Source organism: Corylus avellana, chromosome ca10, assembly GCF_901000735.1.
Source record: "Corylus avellana chromosome ca10, CavTom2PMs-1.0".
Lineage (NCBI taxonomy): Eukaryota > Viridiplantae > Streptophyta > Magnoliopsida > Fagales > Betulaceae > Corylus > Corylus avellana.
The window spans coordinates 10,377,211-10,395,749 of NC_081550.1; the positions used below are offsets into that span (position 1 = coordinate 10,377,211).

Sequence of the window (18,539 nt, forward strand, 5' to 3'; positions counted from 1 at the left end):
AAACTCCAATGAGAAAAAAATTGTTTTTTTATAGTGAATTTGGTCAAGTGGAAAACGATTGGAGTGGGTAAGCAAAGAGGAGGCTTGTTTTACTTAATGCAGTCAACAAGCAAGTCTTCCGCACAGGCTAGAGTATCTTTTGTTTCTCTCAAAGATACTACTACAGATTTATGGCATTATAGGCCAGGTCACTTGTCATCTCCTAGACTAAAATTGTTACACAGTTTAGTTCCTTCCATTTCAACTAATTCTAATAACATTTGTACTGTTTGTCCTTTGGCAAAACAAAAACATCTACCTTTCCCAATTAGCAATAAAATTTCTAATGCTCCTTTTGATCTTGTCCATATTTGGGGACCTTTTTCTAAACAATCTACTAATGGTTCACACTATTTTCTTACTATTGTGGATGATTTCAGTAGATATACATGGGTTCATCTCATGCATCTAAAGTCTCAAATTAAGGACCTTGTTCAATCTTTCTTTAAACTTGTTGCAACACAATTTAATCTCAAGATTAAAACCTTGAGATCTGATAATGGTGTAAAATTTCACATGGATGATTTTTTCTCTTCTCAAGGTACTTTACATCAACATAGTTGTGTAGAAACACCTCAACAAAACTCCATTGTGGAAAGAAAACATCAACATCTTCTTAATGTTGCAAGAGCTCTAAAATTTCAATCCAATTTGTCTCTTAAACTTTGGGGAGATTATATTCTAACTACAACTCACTTGATTAATAGAATTCATTCGCCTCTATTGTCAAATAAATCACCTCATGAGTTATTGTTTTCTGCACTTCCCACGTATTCCCATCTTAAGGTTTTTGGTTGTTTAGCTTTTGCCTCCACACTCTCCCGGGATAGAACCAAGTTTGACCCTAGAGCTATTCCTTGTGTCTTCCTAGGATATCCCCATGGTATGAAAGCATATAAGATATCCAATATTCATACTAACTCCATCTTTATATCCAGGAATGTCATTTTCCATGAAAATATATTTCCATTAGCATCTAATGCTTTTCACTTTGATTCAAATGGAAACTTTTTTCAACCTAATGAATTTTTACATCATTCTATTTCCTCATCTAATCCTGTCTATCATAATGTTGATTCTTATCCTAATTCACCTCTATCTACCCCTCATATAGAAATAGAGCAGCAATTGTATGATGATCATTCCACACCCTCCATAGTCCATCATGAAACTTCTTCTCATGATATTTCTAATCATCATTCACCTCCTTCTGCCAATAGTAATCCTGATGTCCACACTCCACATTCATCTTCTATTCAACAGACAAATCTTAGGAAATCCACTCTCATTAGACAAGCTCATGGTTACTTGCAACAATATCATTGTCAACTTGTTTCCTCCTCCAAGTCCACCTCATCAGATTCCATAACCAAATTAACTAATGATTCTGTAATTGAGAATGTTAATGCAGGTATTCCTCATTCCCTATTATCTGTTTTGAACTATGATCATTTGTCACCTTCTCATAAAGCATTCAGTTTGTCCCTTGTTTCCCAAGTTGAACTACAGTTTTTTCATCAAGCTGTGAAGTCATCTGAATGAAGAGATACTATGCAGGCAAAACTGAATGCTTTAGAAGCAAACAACACCTGGGTTTTGACCACTTTACCTACTGGAAAGAAAGCAATTGGATGTAAATGGGTTTATAAGATTAAACTCAAATCTGATGGAAGTGTAGAAAGGTACAAGGCGCGTTTGGTGGCTAAAGGGTACACTCAATGTGAGGGTATAGACTACAGTGAAACCTTCTCTCCAGTGGCTAAACTCACCATGTTTGCTAGCTGTTGTAGCTTCTAAGAATTAGTTTTTAAACCAATTGAATGTGAACAATGCGCTTCTCCATGGTGATCTTGATGAAGATTTATACATGAATGTTCCACTTGGATTTGGCATTAAGGGGGAGTCACAAGTCTGTAAGTTGCAGAAATCATTGTATGGCTTGAAGCAAGCATCTCGGCAATGGTTCTCAAAATTCTTCAACGCAATGATTAATCAAGGATTCTTTCAATCCAAATCTAACTATAGTCTCTTCACTAGAACTCAAGGTTCTGTTTTTATTGAGTGTATGTTGATGATGTCATATTAGCTAGCAATGATTCTGCAGCCATTACTCAGTTCATCACATCCCTCAATCAGCAGTTCAAACTCAAGGATTTGAGAACTTTGAAGCATTTTCTTGGATTGGAAGTAGCCAGATCAGACAAAGGGATTTCACTATCACAGAGAAAGTATGCATTGGAAATTTTAGAAGACTCTGGTTTACTTGCTGCTAAATCTTCTAAATTTCCAATGGAGCAGAACATAAAGCTGTCTAAGGATGATGGTAATCTACAGGAGACTTATTGGCAGGTTAATCTACCTTACAATCACTCGACCTGACTTGGCATATGCAGTTCAAAACCTAAGTCAGTATATGGGTCAGCCAAGACAACCACACTTGGAAGCTTCTCATAGGGTATTGAGATATTTGAAGAGCTTCCCTGGTCAAGGAATATTTTTCCCATCTTCTACAGATTTTCGAGTGAAAGCATTCTATGATGCTGACTGTGCAAGCTGCCCAGATACTAGAAGATCCATTACTGGATACTGTGTGTTTCTTGGTGATGCTTTGATTTCATGGAAGTCAAAGAAACAGCAGACTGTTTCTAGGTCATCTGCTGAATCAAAATATATGTCTATGGCATCTGCTTGTTTAACATGGTTATTTTCATTGTTAAAGGATCTTCAAGTCATTCACCCTCAACCAGCAGCCCTATTTTGAGACAGCAAGGCTGCACTCCACATAGCAGCAAACCTAGTTTACCACGAGCGCACAAAGCATATTGAAATTGTTTGTCATTTAATCTGAGAAAAGATCCAGCTTGGTCTTTTTCACACTCTTCATGTATCTACTCATTCTCAACTAACTGACATTTTTACAAAGCCTCTTGGGTCTGTTCAATTTCACAATCTGTTGTCCAAGATGAATATATTGGATATATTTCATCTTGAGGGGGAGTATCAGCAGTTCAAAAATAACAGTTTAAACTAATTGTTGAGTAGTTTATATTTAGTTATTTTATTTAGTTCAGTTAAGTTTGTTAAGAAGCAAACTGTTTTGCTTAACTAAGTTAACAAACTCTGTTCTCGAATGTGAGAAACAGAGTATGCATATAAATTGTAATCGATTACTTCTTTTACAATTAATGAGACTTAGTCAAGTTCTTCTCTCCATCTTCTTCTTTTCTCTCTCTCATTCTAGAATTTGATAGTCAATTGTTTCCAAAATGCTCCAGCAAGTCCGAATAAGTCTAGTAAAATGAACATTCATTTTCCAACAAAAGAATTTTGATTAATAAAAAATAAAAAGAAACAATGAAACTTACCATTTCTTGAGCTACAGCAACAACCACTAATGGTGGGTCTCTATTTCAAGTGGTGGATGTTGAAACTCTTGATGGTTTTCAAGAAATTTCCTGAAATGGGTATTTTGATTAAATGGCTCAAAAATGGGTATTGAACTAGTGAACTGATAAGGGAGAAACGGCATGGGAGGCTTTTTAAGGGGTTGGGAGAGAACCTGAATTTGTTTTGGGCGAACAATTGTGTAAAGATGTGAGATATAAATAAAAGAAAATAAGATTAGGAGGAGGGATGTCATTATGGAAGAGCGGGCACGTGAATTTGGTATTTTAAAAAAAAAAAAAATAGTAGTTTCGTTCGCCTCAGTACAGTACAAAATTTTTATGTACGGATGTTGAGGGGTTGCACCTTTCTGTTTGGCTCAGCTGTATATAAAAAGGCGAGTATAATAAATATTTACTTTGGCTCTGCTTCTTTTAAGTTTTGAAGAAGGCTTAGCCCACATGGGCCACATGGGTAGTGCCTTCATAGAGCTCTAAATGAGCTGTTCATGGTGACCGGAACGCCTTCGGTGAAAATCAAAATCAAAATCTTGATTACCGTGTGTTTTTCAGTGTTTGATTTGTCGTTGGGCCGCTCAACCATCTATTTCCTAGTCACTATGTTGAGATCTCGATCTAAGTGATACGTCGAGATGTAACTGATATCTCAAGATCTTGATAACGAAATCAAAGCAACCATCTTTTATATATTAATTCTAGTTTCCAAAACCATGTAAAAGGAATTCACAACATCTCATATAAGAAATTATGTTTAATTAAGAATTGCATGGATAGTTGGATTGCAAGCCGATTAGGGTATGCAATGTGATCGTTCCCGTGGTGACACTCATTTCAATAGATGAATAGTATTATTATAAAGGGAAAAATACATTTTACTTTCCCAAAGTTTCACTTTTTTTTTTTCTTTTTTTTTTTTTGAAGTGGCCTCATATATTTTTCAATCTTGCCTCCAATATTTAAAAATTGACAATGTACCTCAACTAAGTTTCTAAAATTTTCAATAATTTCCATAAGAGAACAGAAATTATTAACAAAGTGGCTACATTCAAAATTTTAGAAACTCGGTTAGAGTAGATTGTTAATTTTTAAACATTGGAGGCAAGATTAAAAAAAGAGGTCGAACATTGAGGGGTTAAATGTATTTTTCCCCATTATAGAATTGTATTGAAAATTATATGATAGTAGATTGTTGTGTTGTGGTGTTGAAGTTCACTTGTTTGGTTGATAAGTGGTGAGACAAGTGGGCTTGTGTCTCGTGCCATGGGACTAACTGTCGGAAGGAATGGGTAATCGAGAGTTTGGAATAGTCACTCGATGTATAACAAAAATAGTCACTCAAGATTAAAGTCTTAAAGTTAAAATAGTAACAAAAAGAAACAATAATCAAAATAAATAAATAAATAAAATAAAAAAATAAAAAAGGAAAGTATGGATATCTTGCTTTGTCGATAGAGGGTGACTAGCCCCAATATGATTTGATGTAGATTCCATGAGCATACTTAGACACTAGCCCTAAAGATTCATAAGGGGCTGAATGAAATCCTAGATCTATCCTATTTATTTCACTTGGCTAAATCACAAGTATATTAATAATGATGAAAATATGCGAAGGCCATTCTTCGTCATTGTCATTATATGATGTGATTGCCACTCCCTTGGTGGCCCCAGTATTTTGTAGGTAATCTTGTCCATTATCCACGGGTCTGGCATAAAAGCAAACCCTCTAAAAAGACTGAAGAAAATTCTAGGGCTAGTTACCGACATTTTCACTGTGAAGAGCACAAAAAGAAAAATAATAATAAATAAATATCTGAAAAGATAGCAAAATATGGTTACTCCAACTCAAATGCATTCAAACATAAGTAACAAATAACATCAAGTTTGTTGAATAGGAAATATATTTAAAGCGGATGAAAATCTGCAATTCAGTACAAAACTAACACCAGCTGTCTCCTCAATTTTATTTTACACTGATGATGGCTTTGCAAGCAGCCAATACCTTATTAGAGAACAGAGTGCTTTCCAAGCAAGAGCTGCTATTACACTGGAGTCAAACCAACCACACCTGCATAGACCTTATCACTCTGAGAAAGGACAAGTACAATTTTGAAAGAAACAAGTTTCACTTTCATATATAGTGCAGAAATTGCTGAGAGAACTTTTTTCATGATACGTAGAAACTGGTACTGAAATAAAATGATTACCTTATGGTATTCCAAATGAAAAATCCTGAAAAATAATGGCACTATAGGCAGAAATTGTGCAAATGAATTAAGAACTAGACATGATGTTTATTTGAGAGTTCTTTCTAAATATTTAACCAGTATAGAATTCCTTAATAAATTTCATATGATATCCCCAAGTTCCACCTTAGATTGAAATTTCTCTTCCCAACTACATCAGATGAAATTAGGTATGAGTCAGACGAGGGTGTCTTTATAAGCACTAGATTTTGTCTAATCTTAGAATACAAAGAAATGGCACACTTACTGAAGTATTTGATCTTCTTCTGCAATAATTTCATAGAGTAAAACAAATGCACAAGTATCCAAGCAATGCCCAATTTATGTACTTTTTTTATGAGTAATAATTTATTGAAAAGGAAGAAAGGGTCGTCGTGTACACGAAAAATATACAAGAGAAGCAACCACCCTCGTGAGGTCAAAATTCTAAAAAATAACAAGATCTACAAGACTAAAGGAAGAGAAATTAGGAACAAAAACTAAAGCCCAATGTTTTAGTTGTAGTGCATTAGACTCGCGGCCTGCAAAAAGACGTCGATTTGTTTCTCTCCAAATGCTCTACATTAGTGAAGTAGGGACAACTTTCGATATAGCCCCTTTGGATTGTTTCCTCCCCTACGTCTTTCAACAATGAAGTAGCTCTAGAATATTGCTAGGCATGACCCATGAGACACCAAACAAGATGATTACCAGGTGCCATATCTTGTTAATAAACTCACAATGAATGAGAAGATGAGAACCAAGTGCTTTACTCCCAATTTAAGTACTTCCCCTTCATTTTATAATATCCACACAACTAGTTAAGAAAGTGAACTGCAGAATATCACAGCTATGTTGTTCTCTTCTTTTATTGGATACTTGGCGTAGCCAGGATTTTGCTTGTGGAGGCAGATAAGAGTTTAATCAAAAAGAAGTGCTCCATTTTTATACCAAAATATGAGTATGGTATGCCTAACATCCCAGCTATATTGAGCGGCGAGTACAGGTGATAAGGTTTTTCTCTTTGCAATTCTAGATTGGATATTTAGAGCCAAACTGAAGGTACATTGATGGAATAGGCTGGATACCGTCATACTGGTAATATGGGGCTGAAATATTTCTACAGGATACTAATTTATGAGAATTCCAACATCCTATGGGATTTAAAGTGAGAATTTCAATGTAAAAAATAAATATCAATATATTAAATATATTGTAAGTACAAGAAATAAAGAATATCTAAATTCAATAGGAAGCTTAAAAAAAATTCTGGAGCTCTGAGGGTAGAGGCAGAGAGAACCTGCCCCCTCTTGACTCTATTGGACAATAGGCATGTTGGACAAATATCTTGTTGTTTTGTTGAATTTAGAGATTCAAGGCATCATTTATGTTAATTAACAGTGAGAATTTCTTGTTGTTTTTGCTTGTTCTAGTTAGGTGCTTCCTGTGTATACTTCTTGTGTACTTAGAGCCGCCTTATGCTTTTTCTAAATTTCCATTACTTGTCAAAAAGAAAATTAACAGTGTGAAATCCATGATGGAAATCATATGGTGACAGATACAAAAATCACTGGTTTTTAAGCAATAGCTAAAATGAACTTACTGAAAATTTGGAAAGCCTAAATATGGCCATTGAAATAACCATGCTGAATTTTATGTTTGTTATGTGCCACCATAAACACAATTATAGGATGAAAAATTTCAACATGAATTGGTGAACTTCTATGATCTCATGTATACTTGATCAGTAAAACTGAAAACATGGGATTGTTCACTAAAATACACGTAGAACTGTGTAGCCTACTTTTGACAGCTTGTGAAGTTCTATTTCCATAGAAATTGCTAGGATCTTGTGGTCCACAAATATTCAGGATGCCTTCCCAAGTAGAACTAATTTTGAGGTTGGGAGTTCCAGCAGCCAAGTAGAAGAGGTGGGGATTTGGGGGGCCTTGGGAGTGTTACTAGCACTATATTAGTTTCTAGGATTGCATTTCTGTGTATTTAAAATAGATTTAAACCACAATATGATGTTCGAAACAAGTCTAGTTATTATGGAGCATACAATTCTTCATAAGAGAAAATGAGAATATCCTTGAACCTACCCATAAACGGAATCAAAGATTCTCATCCGATCAAATGAACTTATACAATTCATAACCTTAGTTAAAGGGAATTTAAAGTTATGCTAATGCTTATCTGTAATAGGAGGATTGTACAAATGTCGATACCAAATATTTCAGAAGACTTGATTTCAAGGACTTCAAAGAAGAGATAATTGTTTTCAAGTGGCTATGCAAGACAACAAGAAATGAGTATGAATAAACAATAAAATCATGTTTTTCACATACCGCATGCCAACCTTCCACCTGCATTGCCGGTGGTCAGACTAAGTTCATGTCCACCTGCAAATGCATAACCAAATGAGAGTAAGCAGAGGTGAAAAATAAATACTTCTAAGAAAATGCAAGTAAAGACAAGCTAGTGAGGAACACTTGACTATAACTATTTAAGAGAACACACTCTGCCATTTGGCAAACTAACACTTCACTATAACTATTGAGAACTTTTAACCAAGCTCTATTGGGTAAAATGGTTATGGTGCTTTGATGAGCAAGGGATCACTTGTGGACGTGAATAATTGCAGTGAAATATGGGGAGTCTTGGTGCAGCTAATGATCAAGGAATTTGGTTAAGAGACCTTATGAAAGGATTGAAAGGATGGAAGAGGTTTAGTGCATTTGTTAAATATGTGGTGAGAGTAGAAAAGCTTGTTTTCAGCACAATGTGCAGCAAATGAATGCTGCTTTAAAAGACATTTATCTTCATTAATTTCTAATTGCTGAGGATACGGATGCTTCTATTTATTCTTATTTTCAGGTATCGGAAGATGGGAGGGAATGTTCATGGAATCCTTATTTTAATCGTGCTTTTCAGGATTGGGAATTAGAATCAATAGATTCTCCTAGGGTTCTACTATATTCTAATCTTCCAGCAAGAGTAAGGGAGAATAGGTTGATCTGTAAGCTTAAGTGTAATGGCCAATTTGCTCTGTTATTGTATGAATTTTGAGAGGATCTAATCAGGTGTTGTTTCCTTGGAAGAAAATTTGGCACAGAAAAGTCCCTAAGGAGTCAACTTTTTGTTTTAACATGTGCCTTAGGAAAGATTCTAACAGTGAATAATCTTATCAAAAGGAATATAATTTTTGACTTTGTATTATATGTGTAAGTCTAGCATAGAATCAGTCAAACATATTTACTTCATTGCTCTGTTGCTAGGTATTTGTGGTCTTTTGCCTTCTCTTTATTTGGAGTTCAGTGGATGATGCCCTTGAAGGGTATTCATGTGTGCTCTTTTGTTGTAATTGTTGGTTTGGTTGACATAGTAGTGGATCAATATTGATTGCCACTCGTCTATGCATGGTGTGGACTATTTGGAGGGAGAAGAACAATATAACCTTCATTGGTGTTGAGATTTCCATGCTTCAGCTTAAATCATTATTTTTTAGATCTTTGAATGAGAGGATGCTTGCTTTTGACTGCATCCAGTTTTCTTCTTTTATTGATTTCATAGATTAGTTGGATTTTGCGTGTATTCTTTTGGCGAACCTTTTGCAAACATGTTGTATACTTGAGCTCTGTCCTTTTATGTAACAAAATCTCATTATTACTTTTTCTTTTATGACGAGAAACCCCTCCAAGGTAGGGCCACTTCGTGTACCCACTCCTGTCGGGTAAACCTCGAACCCGTGTAAAAAATCTCATTATTACTTATTAAACAAAATCCTTGACAATGCCCTTGATTTATACTGATGGTTATCACAAGTGAGGTTGAAATGTTTTTTTTTTTTTAATTGGTAAGTTAAACACGCACCCGGTGGAACATGTACCCACGACCTCACCCTCCACCTTGCTACAAAGGGAGGAATACCGATTGAGCTAAAGCTCATTGGTACAAGTGAGGTTGAAATGTAAGATCCAACAGATTGAGAGGTACTTTCTTCTCCCTCCGGAGTCCCCTCTCCCCCAAACCATTCACTCTCATTGCAAATTCAGTCTCTACTTAGAAATAATATAAGACTGTCAAACTTAAAAGGACGAATTTCCCTTCCAGCCATGGTGCAAATTCCAAGTACCAAATAGTAAATAAATACTTACCTTTTCCAAGGTCATCCTCAAGCTCATGAACCACAAGGGCTCTTCCAATAACTGCATTAGGACCAGTTAATGGTATCTGCATATTTTAGCAAGATTGAATAATTAAACACTACTAGAAAGAACAATAATGCCAAAAGCATAAAATGATATGAAAGCCAAACCAACACGGCCACACCCAGAGTAAATAACTAAATAAAAGACAAGCACAGTCTCACCCAATCAATATAAGGATGTAAGCAGTACCTGGCTATCCACAATTGTTGCCTCTGCCACCCCTGCATCACCAAAAGTTACGAAACATCGCATTAAAGTAGAGATACAAAACGATCAAAGAACACTAACAAATGCATTACCATCGGCATTGGCAACTATGTTTCCCAGGTCACCCGCATGACGGACTTCATCCTCAGGAGCACCATGAGTCATTTTGGTAGGATTAAAATGTGCTCCTATCGTGTAAAATTCAAGAAGCAAAGATTACTAAAACAGCATCATACAATGACAAAAAATTTAATAGTTTGAACTTGAAAGATAATTGAGTCCTACCTGTTGAGATGCATCCATTTGTTGTGTCCCCATACTCATGCTAGAAGAGAGAAGAGTTCAGAAAATTTTCAATGTACAAAAGCACAGAATGGATTGTAATGCTTTAATTATTATTATTTAAAAATAAAAAATAAATAAAAAAACACCAAAAAAACCCTCTTACTAGGTGGAAGCCATGAGGCCCCGGAGTAAGCCCAGTGATACGAACATTCACAGTTGTGGGACCTATACACACGTCATTACAATTAGCACCCGAGGATTAACGCTCTGGTTAATAACCATTACAACTGAGGAACATAAAGAACACGAGAACTTTTCAGTATAAAAGTTTGGATTACTTCCATGCCAAGCAATTATCAAAACCCCCCTCAACCGAATCTAATGTTAATATTTCAGTCATTATGGTCGAAGTACAAAACAACAAAAATAATATGAGCCCAGAAAAACGCATTTATCTTCAGAAATGCAGGTTCAAAATTTTGATGTTAAGCTGCTAAATCCTCGAACAACACATTGCATTTCACCGAATTTTTCATTTTCCTTAAACACCAACAATTTGAGAATAAACACCAAGGAAATAGAAAACGCCTTCAAGAGTCTTGCATTTAAATTTCTCTGAAATATTTTTTTCTCAGCACCCAGATAAAGAATTATATAGAAATAAGCTGATAATAAAAGAGGGTAAAGAAGAGAAGAAATACCGTTTTCTTCTTGAGTCAGCGTCGCGACCCCTTCGACACTGGAGGTACCCTTGAGGACAACGACGGCTTTCTTTGCGGCGGAGACAATAGTGAGTGGTTTGGCGGAGAGGGAGAAGGTTAGAGATTGGCGGGGGAGCTTGAGGGAGGGGCCGTTGAGGAAGGAGGAGGAGGAGCGGAGGAGTGGAGGAGGGTGGTGAGGGTTTGAGGAGATGTGGGGAGGAGAGAGGATGAGGGTGTGGGCGGCCATAGCTGCCAGTGCGGCTTCCATTTCTGTGATTGAGAAGAAGATACGATAACGCGAGAGAGATGAACCTTCTCGTGAGTGGTGGCTACTACCCAACTGTGGTGCGACTGTGGGGTAATTTATCTGGGCCTATGGAGTTTTTTGTTTTGTTTTCTTCTTCTCTCTTTTTAATAGATGTAAAAAGGATTCAAAACGAAGGAAAGTTCAAAGATGCAAAAGAAATTGAAAAGTGCATAAGTCCCAATTTAAAAAATAAATAAATAAAATACAACTTTGCAAAATTCTTATTATTTATATTACATCAATCATTTTATATTATTATTTAAACAAAAAATTCACTACAAAATAAATCTTTTTTCACTTTTTTCTTACAAAAAATTAAAAATTTATATCTACTTTATATCACATAAATCACTTTTAAACCAAAAATCTACTACACAAGTCCATTATCAAACAAGTTCTCAAATTTATTTATTTTTCAAAGTTGGTTCTCAAATAATATACCACCGTCACATGAAATTTATTATTTTAAAAAATATATCATTAATTCAATAGATAGTGACACATCATTTGAAAATCAACTTTTTGAAAAAAAAAAAAAAAAAAATTGAGAAGTTTAAAGAAATGAAAGCAAGTACAATTTTAAAAACAGAAAGAAAATATACAAAACAAAGGTTATACAATTACAAAAGAAAAGCACTACACATGCTTTCATGAGATAAAATAACAAGCGAAAGTATATGTAATATCTAATGGTGATTTTCAATGTCATGTTATGGAGTTAACTAGTGAGAGTATCTATATCATTTCTCATAACAAAATAATTTTTTGTCATTTTACTTGCTCTATGGTCTCACACACAATTACACGTGTGTAACGCTCATCCCTTTATAACAAGGGCGTAAGTGAAAATATCTCTATTTTTTATGTGACATACTACTATTACCTTAACCAACGCATCTGAAAAATACCTGAACAAATTTTACATCTATAAGACTTTGATATTTCATCAATAGAACAAACTAGTGCTACTATTCATAATAATAAATTCATTACAAAGCTTTAACCCTACTAGCTTAAACAAAGATACAACGACATGCCACATGCGGCATACATAAGTAACCCAACTAAACTGATCAAACTGACTTAGCTTAAGTGAGTATTTCAAAGCTTAAAGATCATAAAGCCTCAATGAAAGAGGCTAAGTAAGCATATAAGGATTGGCATTTATCTCCTCCTGCAAAATTTATGTAATGGTGGATTATCCCAAATGAATCCACAATTACACATGCAGATAAGTGAGTCCACAACCTCAGCAAATATAATATAAACTGACCTTAGAAGTGATATGAGCCTCTTTTTCTTTTGGAAAATCACTCTATATAGTGTTTACCAAACAGTAGGCCTGCAAACGAGCAAGTCGGCTCGTGAACCTGCCCGATTAAACTCGACTCGAAATCGAGCTCGAAACTATTCCAGCCCGCTCGTTACTGTACAAGCCCGCTCGATTAGCAAATGAAACATACCCGGCTCGCCCGACTAAACTCGGCGAGGGCTCATAAGCTCGACCCGATTAAGGCTTGACTCGCCTGACAAGCCCGACTCGTTTGGAGCTCATGAGCTCAACCCGTTTAGGACTCGAGTAGCCCGACTCACCCAACTCGTATAGGGCTCGTTAGCTCGACTCACTTAACACTCGGTTAGCCCAGCTCGCCCGACTCGATTAGGGCTCGCAAACCCAACCCGCTCAAAACTCGATCCACCCGGCTCATTTGTGGCTCGTTAGCTAGGCTCAAAGTTTGCTCAAACTGACTCGTTTATGGCTTGTTAGATATATATTTATATCTATATTATCAATTTGTCATATGATTGATGATTCATATTTGATACTTCATTAATTCTTATTTAGTTATTTATTTATTTGATAGATAATACCATATAAATTATATAATTATCATATGATCTACCGTCTACGTATTAATGTATTATCATTAAATATATTACAAAGTGATTCATGTAATCTCAAATTAAGTTATTAGTATAAATGTATAATAATATTAAAAATTAAAATCAATAATGTGTTTATTTATACTTTAGAATCATAATCTAAATATAATCATAAGTATTAAGTTATTAACAATTTAATATTTATCATTCAAAATTAATAATTTACTAACTTATGCTGCTTAATGTATATTAGGCTATTAGTAATTTAGTATAAACTGTATAATAGTATAATTCGTATTACATAATCACATGGTTAATATATACTAATCTCAAATTTAGTAACTAGGTTTTAAGAATCTAAGCAATTAAAAAAATATTGGTGATAGGTTCTAACTTCTAAGAATCTAAGCAATTAGAAAGTTAGTCAACAATGTGCTCTTAATCAATGTACGTTACTCTTTAGGGTGTGACAATTGACATTGTATACAATAATACAAACTTAAATGTTATATTAATTAATTGTATAAAATTAAATTAGTTTAACTTAGTGTTATACTTATAAATTAATAAATTATAATATATATTTAGATATGATAGGTTAATTATATATAATATATGATCTGTTATATTCATCAATCATCATATACTAACTTAAGTACTTAACGTTAACAAGTTAACAACTAACAAGTATCAACTAAACTATAAATGTAAATTATATTATATAATAATTATTATATATAAATTATAAAATTAACAAGAAAAGTATATAAATTATCTTTTAAGTTTATCCTTGATATAAATTTATTTAAATTATATCAATTATACTTAATATCTTTGGACTTTGGTACTTGGTAGTTGGTAGTTTTTAATTTTATCTTTTAAATTTAATATCTTTTAAGTTTTAAATTTATTTAAATTATATAAATTAACTTTTAAGTTTTAAGTTTTAAGTTTTAAATTTTTAATATTAGGGTTTGGTAGTTTCAAGTTTGTATATTATGTTTAGCAGGCACAACATGTCATCAACATCAACGGTTAGAAATTGTTGGTACAGTTTCTAGTATGGTGGACTCAAAGGGTAAGGTTGTGATTCTAGATGTTGCTTCTTCTTCAACCTAGAAGACAGAAACGGAGTTCAGAGAATACACCGGGAGTGTTCCGGCGAATCCTCCTCTAATGCTAAAGTTAGCTCATTTCTAAGTTTTGTATGGTGTTTAATGAGAATAAATCATGTACCTGTCTTATTGATATCCTAGTCCTTTTATAGGTAGGATTTGCATACGCAGTTATGATGACCGAACGGAGGATCCGGGATTTGGCCGTGATGAATGGGAAGGCCGATATTACTATTCCCTGACCGTTATGGTTAATGTGAAACCATTCCTGCAATCAATATGAGTTCCGAGAATGGACCACTGCAATCAATGTCAATTCGAGGACAATCCGTGACCGTTCTCCTAATCAATGAGTATCCGAGAATGCATGTAACAGCTCAGTAGATGCTGTGGGCTTAGCGCTTGTGGCTTTTTCGAGGGTGTGCTATCCCGGGCCGTTGTAAAATGGCGACTACGTTGAATTCGTGCATCCTGTGTTGGGCTTCAATCTGATGGGCCCATCACGACATTTCGGGCTTTACCTCAAGTTATCAAGCCCTAGGTCCATGGACCTAAGTCCAATTATATGTGTAACAGAAATAATTCGAATCAATGATCAAACTATAGAATCTAATCTGACAATCAAAATTGTTTATTGGTTATATGGAGCCGAGCTCATCTTCGATTACACATGTAGCAGATTGAAATGAAAAAAAGGTGGCGTGCGTTTGAAAAAAAAAACGCTTCACTGCTTCAGCTTTAGATTTTTGAGTTTTGAGGTAACTATTATAAAATGAGTGAAACTTCTTACCCGTGCAATTAAATCTAGGTAAAATTGTATCCGTTGGATGAAATGATGGATTACAGTTGTAAAGCATGACCGGCGTGAGTATTATATAGTGTTTTTCATGTCTACATGAGCTCTTGTATCTAATGATCCAAATTGAATTAAAAAATGTTAACTTGTAATCAATGGACCAAATTGTGGCACGAAGTACGATGCACGGATGACAATGAAACAAGTTAGCACGAGTTTAAAAAAAAAATGGTTCATGTTTCAAGAGCCTCGTTTTTAACTTGTAAACTTGGTAAATGGTTTCAACCGTCCGATTTAAATTAGAAAACATTGTAGCCGTAGGATTTCACGATGGATACAGCTGTAAGGCATGATTGGCGTGAATGTAATCTAGTGTTTCTCGTGTCTCGATGAGCTCTTGAATCTAACGGTTTGAATTGAATTAAAAAATGTTAACTTGTAATCAATGGACCAAATTGTGGCACAAAGTGTAATACCCCAACTTTTTAAATCGTTTTAGAAAGAGTTTTAAACCCTTACTCAACAAGTTAATAGCCTTCTAAATCAGCCCTAAATAGAAGACCCTAACCTATCTCAACATAACCTAAAGCCCTCAGACTTAACCATAAAACCTTGAAGCAAAATCAAACCCCACCGTTACTGACCCCAGTAGTACAATACATACGCTCTTGTCTCTAGTACCGAACGTATGCTCTTGTCTCTAGTACCGGACGTACACCAAAGGACCACCAAACGTACGCCTCTAACTTATAGTGAATACGTACTAGGGACCACACCGGACGTACGCTACTTTTGGATTAACCACTGGTTAATGACTGTGTGTACGATGCACCCTTTGGACCATTGAATAAACAGTACCGAACGTCCGCTACTTTTCAAAATAGTTGGTAGCACCCTCGCACCCCGGCCATAATGCCAGCCCCTTTGAACCCTTCACTCACCCCAGGCCTTTTGTAACCACCAATGTGAGTGCTTCTTTGAGAGTTTTGTGATTTAAAAAGAAAGCTTGTATTCTTGCCATTTCCTAAGGTAACCTCTTGCCCCTTTTTATACTCTTGATGTTATACTTGTTGCATCTCTACTATTATAAGCTTTAAAGGCACCATGTTAAAGTTCTTGCACCCTTTCTTACAAAACCAAGAAATGTTTTCAAAAAGAGTTTAAAGAGCCGCTTCGATTCCTTGTATTGCATGGTGTTGAATTTTCATACTATGCATGTGTTTGTTTAGTAGGTTAGAAGATGACTCAATGGCCTATAGAGCCCTTAGAAACCTTAAAAACACAGTTTGAAGCTTTTGGCTGGATTGCCTAACTCACTGACCGGACGTACGCCCTTGAGCCTGTACGTACGGCCAGGAAACTAGGCGTCTGCCCTTAGCCTCACTTGTGTATTTTAGAGTCTGACAACCCTTTTAATAGATAGGACTTAGCATCTTACTCATAGAGGTCCTCTAGTACTACGCATAACGATGTGTCGTATTTCGTTATAGCTGGACTTTTGTGAGGTCGAAGGACTCAAGCGAGCGCACGAGGTAAGTAAACACTTACGAACTCTTTCCTTAAAAATGTAGGATATGTCAGTTAACTGACCACAAGTATGATATGAGCATGTCTACATTTTGTAACTACTTGGTAACTGCTTAATTAACTGGTTAAAAAGATGCATTGTATGACAAGGTAGACCGGTACGTGCGGTATAACGGCCATGGGCTTACTATATGGACTTCATTCTATGGTCACATGTGTGTGTTGCTATGTGGGCTTTGAATCTAATGGTTTTATGACCAAGCGCAACCATTCCCTAATGGATGGTCACTATAGGACAGACATTATTAGTGGTGTGGGCCACCCGAGGTCGGACTCGGTCATGCCACTAATGGGATGGACGGTAGCGTATAGTATCTGGGGCACCGTTGTTGTGTTACAAGTCCCTCGGGACAGTGTCAACCTTGCTGAGAAAAGGGTAATATCTCAGGTAGACCAAACAATAGAGTTATGACCTATAAAACACTAGTCTTTCTGCATTAAAATACTTGGGTGATTGCCGTCGGAAGTATACCGCTCTTTTATTAACCAAACAATATTTTTATGGTGTATTAACGGAGACAGCATCTCCTTTTAATATTTACTAAAACTGCACGTTTATTTCTACTTAAATGGGATCATGTCATACCTAATTGTGAGATTTACTTACTAAATCGTTAGACTTACGCTGTTATTACCCTTATAGGAAGTTTGTCACAAGAACCCAGGAGTGGCACGGTTGCCACTACGGACCTTGCTTTAGAATCTTCATGCTGCTTTCAGGTTTGTTTTACATTATTGTTAGTTGCTCCATACTTTTGAATTTTGATAAGTGCGAATTATTGCATACTTGAACCCCTTTATTTACATTAGTTAATCCTTTAGCTGTATCATTATTTAATATTTTGCGTTAGTTTTGTGTTTTTAGTGTTTTGTAGGTTATTGAAGAAAAACTACAGCTTTAAAGGGAAAAACACAAAGTTTGGAAGAAAGCATACTTTGAGAAGACCTAGATGATGTGGTTAAGTCTAACCAAATCCAAGAAAAATGTTAAATCAGATTAAATTGGATAAAAGATCAGATTGGATAAGATTTCAGATCGGATTCAAAGTCAGATTCTGTATATGTCTCAGTATTTTGACCATAACTTTCTGCTCAAATATCGGATTGAAGTGATTCAAATGACATTGGAAAGATAACTCAAAATAATACAATTCGTTGTGAAATATAATTTACCTAATTCAGACGGTTACTACGCCAAAATCGCCCCAAAATTAAAGGACACAAATCTGGAAAAATCATATTCTGATTTCAGACTTCTATTTTGACTGGGAGACAGACCTCCGAATTATCTAGGTTTAATAGGGCTTTTAGGAATTTTCTAAGCCTATAAATAGACCTCTTTGCATTCAAGAAAATACAGAAGTCAAGAGAGCAAAATTCTTCAACTTTTCTCTTTAGTTTAGTATTTCTTTAGGTTTAGGTTGAGATTTTATTTTTATGTGGAACTAAATTCCCAACTAAGGTTGGGGATAAAGCCTCATCGATGAAGAACGACATCACTTTTATGTAAGTCTTTATTTATCCGATTTTATTGAGTTTTATATTTCAATTGTTTTACTTCTAATCAATGTGTGGAGTGATTCTTGGATATTTCTTGTGATTCAAGGATACATGTAATGATTTGAGATAATTTCATATGATTGATTGCTTGGTTTTTAACTCATAAAAATTGGATATCCCTTGTGATTTGTTTTACGGATACATCTAGTGTTTCAATTGAATTTGGATTCCTTTTGTGATTCAGTCAATGAACGGATACATGTGATGATTTTGATTAATTC

The 18,539-nt window shown here is 35.2% G+C and overlaps 1 protein-coding gene across 1 annotated transcript; it reads right to left on the minus strand.

The window, feature by feature from the left end:
* Nucleotides 1-5,275: 5,275 nt before the first annotated feature.
* LOC132163961 (superoxide dismutase [Cu-Zn], chloroplastic) lies at nucleotides 5,276-11,451 on the minus strand. Its single transcript, XM_059574348.1, has 8 exons — nucleotides 11,070-11,451; nucleotides 10,532-10,593; nucleotides 10,369-10,408; nucleotides 10,176-10,271; nucleotides 10,066-10,097; nucleotides 9,823-9,898; nucleotides 8,014-8,067; nucleotides 5,276-5,508 (listed from the first exon to the last, which is right to left on the minus strand). Exons 1-8 carry the CDS (start codon nucleotides 11,335-11,337, stop codon nucleotides 5,483-5,485), a joined length of 654 nt encoding a protein of 217 aa, XP_059430331.1. The 5' UTR covers nucleotides 11,338-11,451; the 3' UTR covers nucleotides 5,276-5,482.
* Between the last annotated feature and the right edge of the window lie 7,088 nt (nucleotides 11,452-18,539).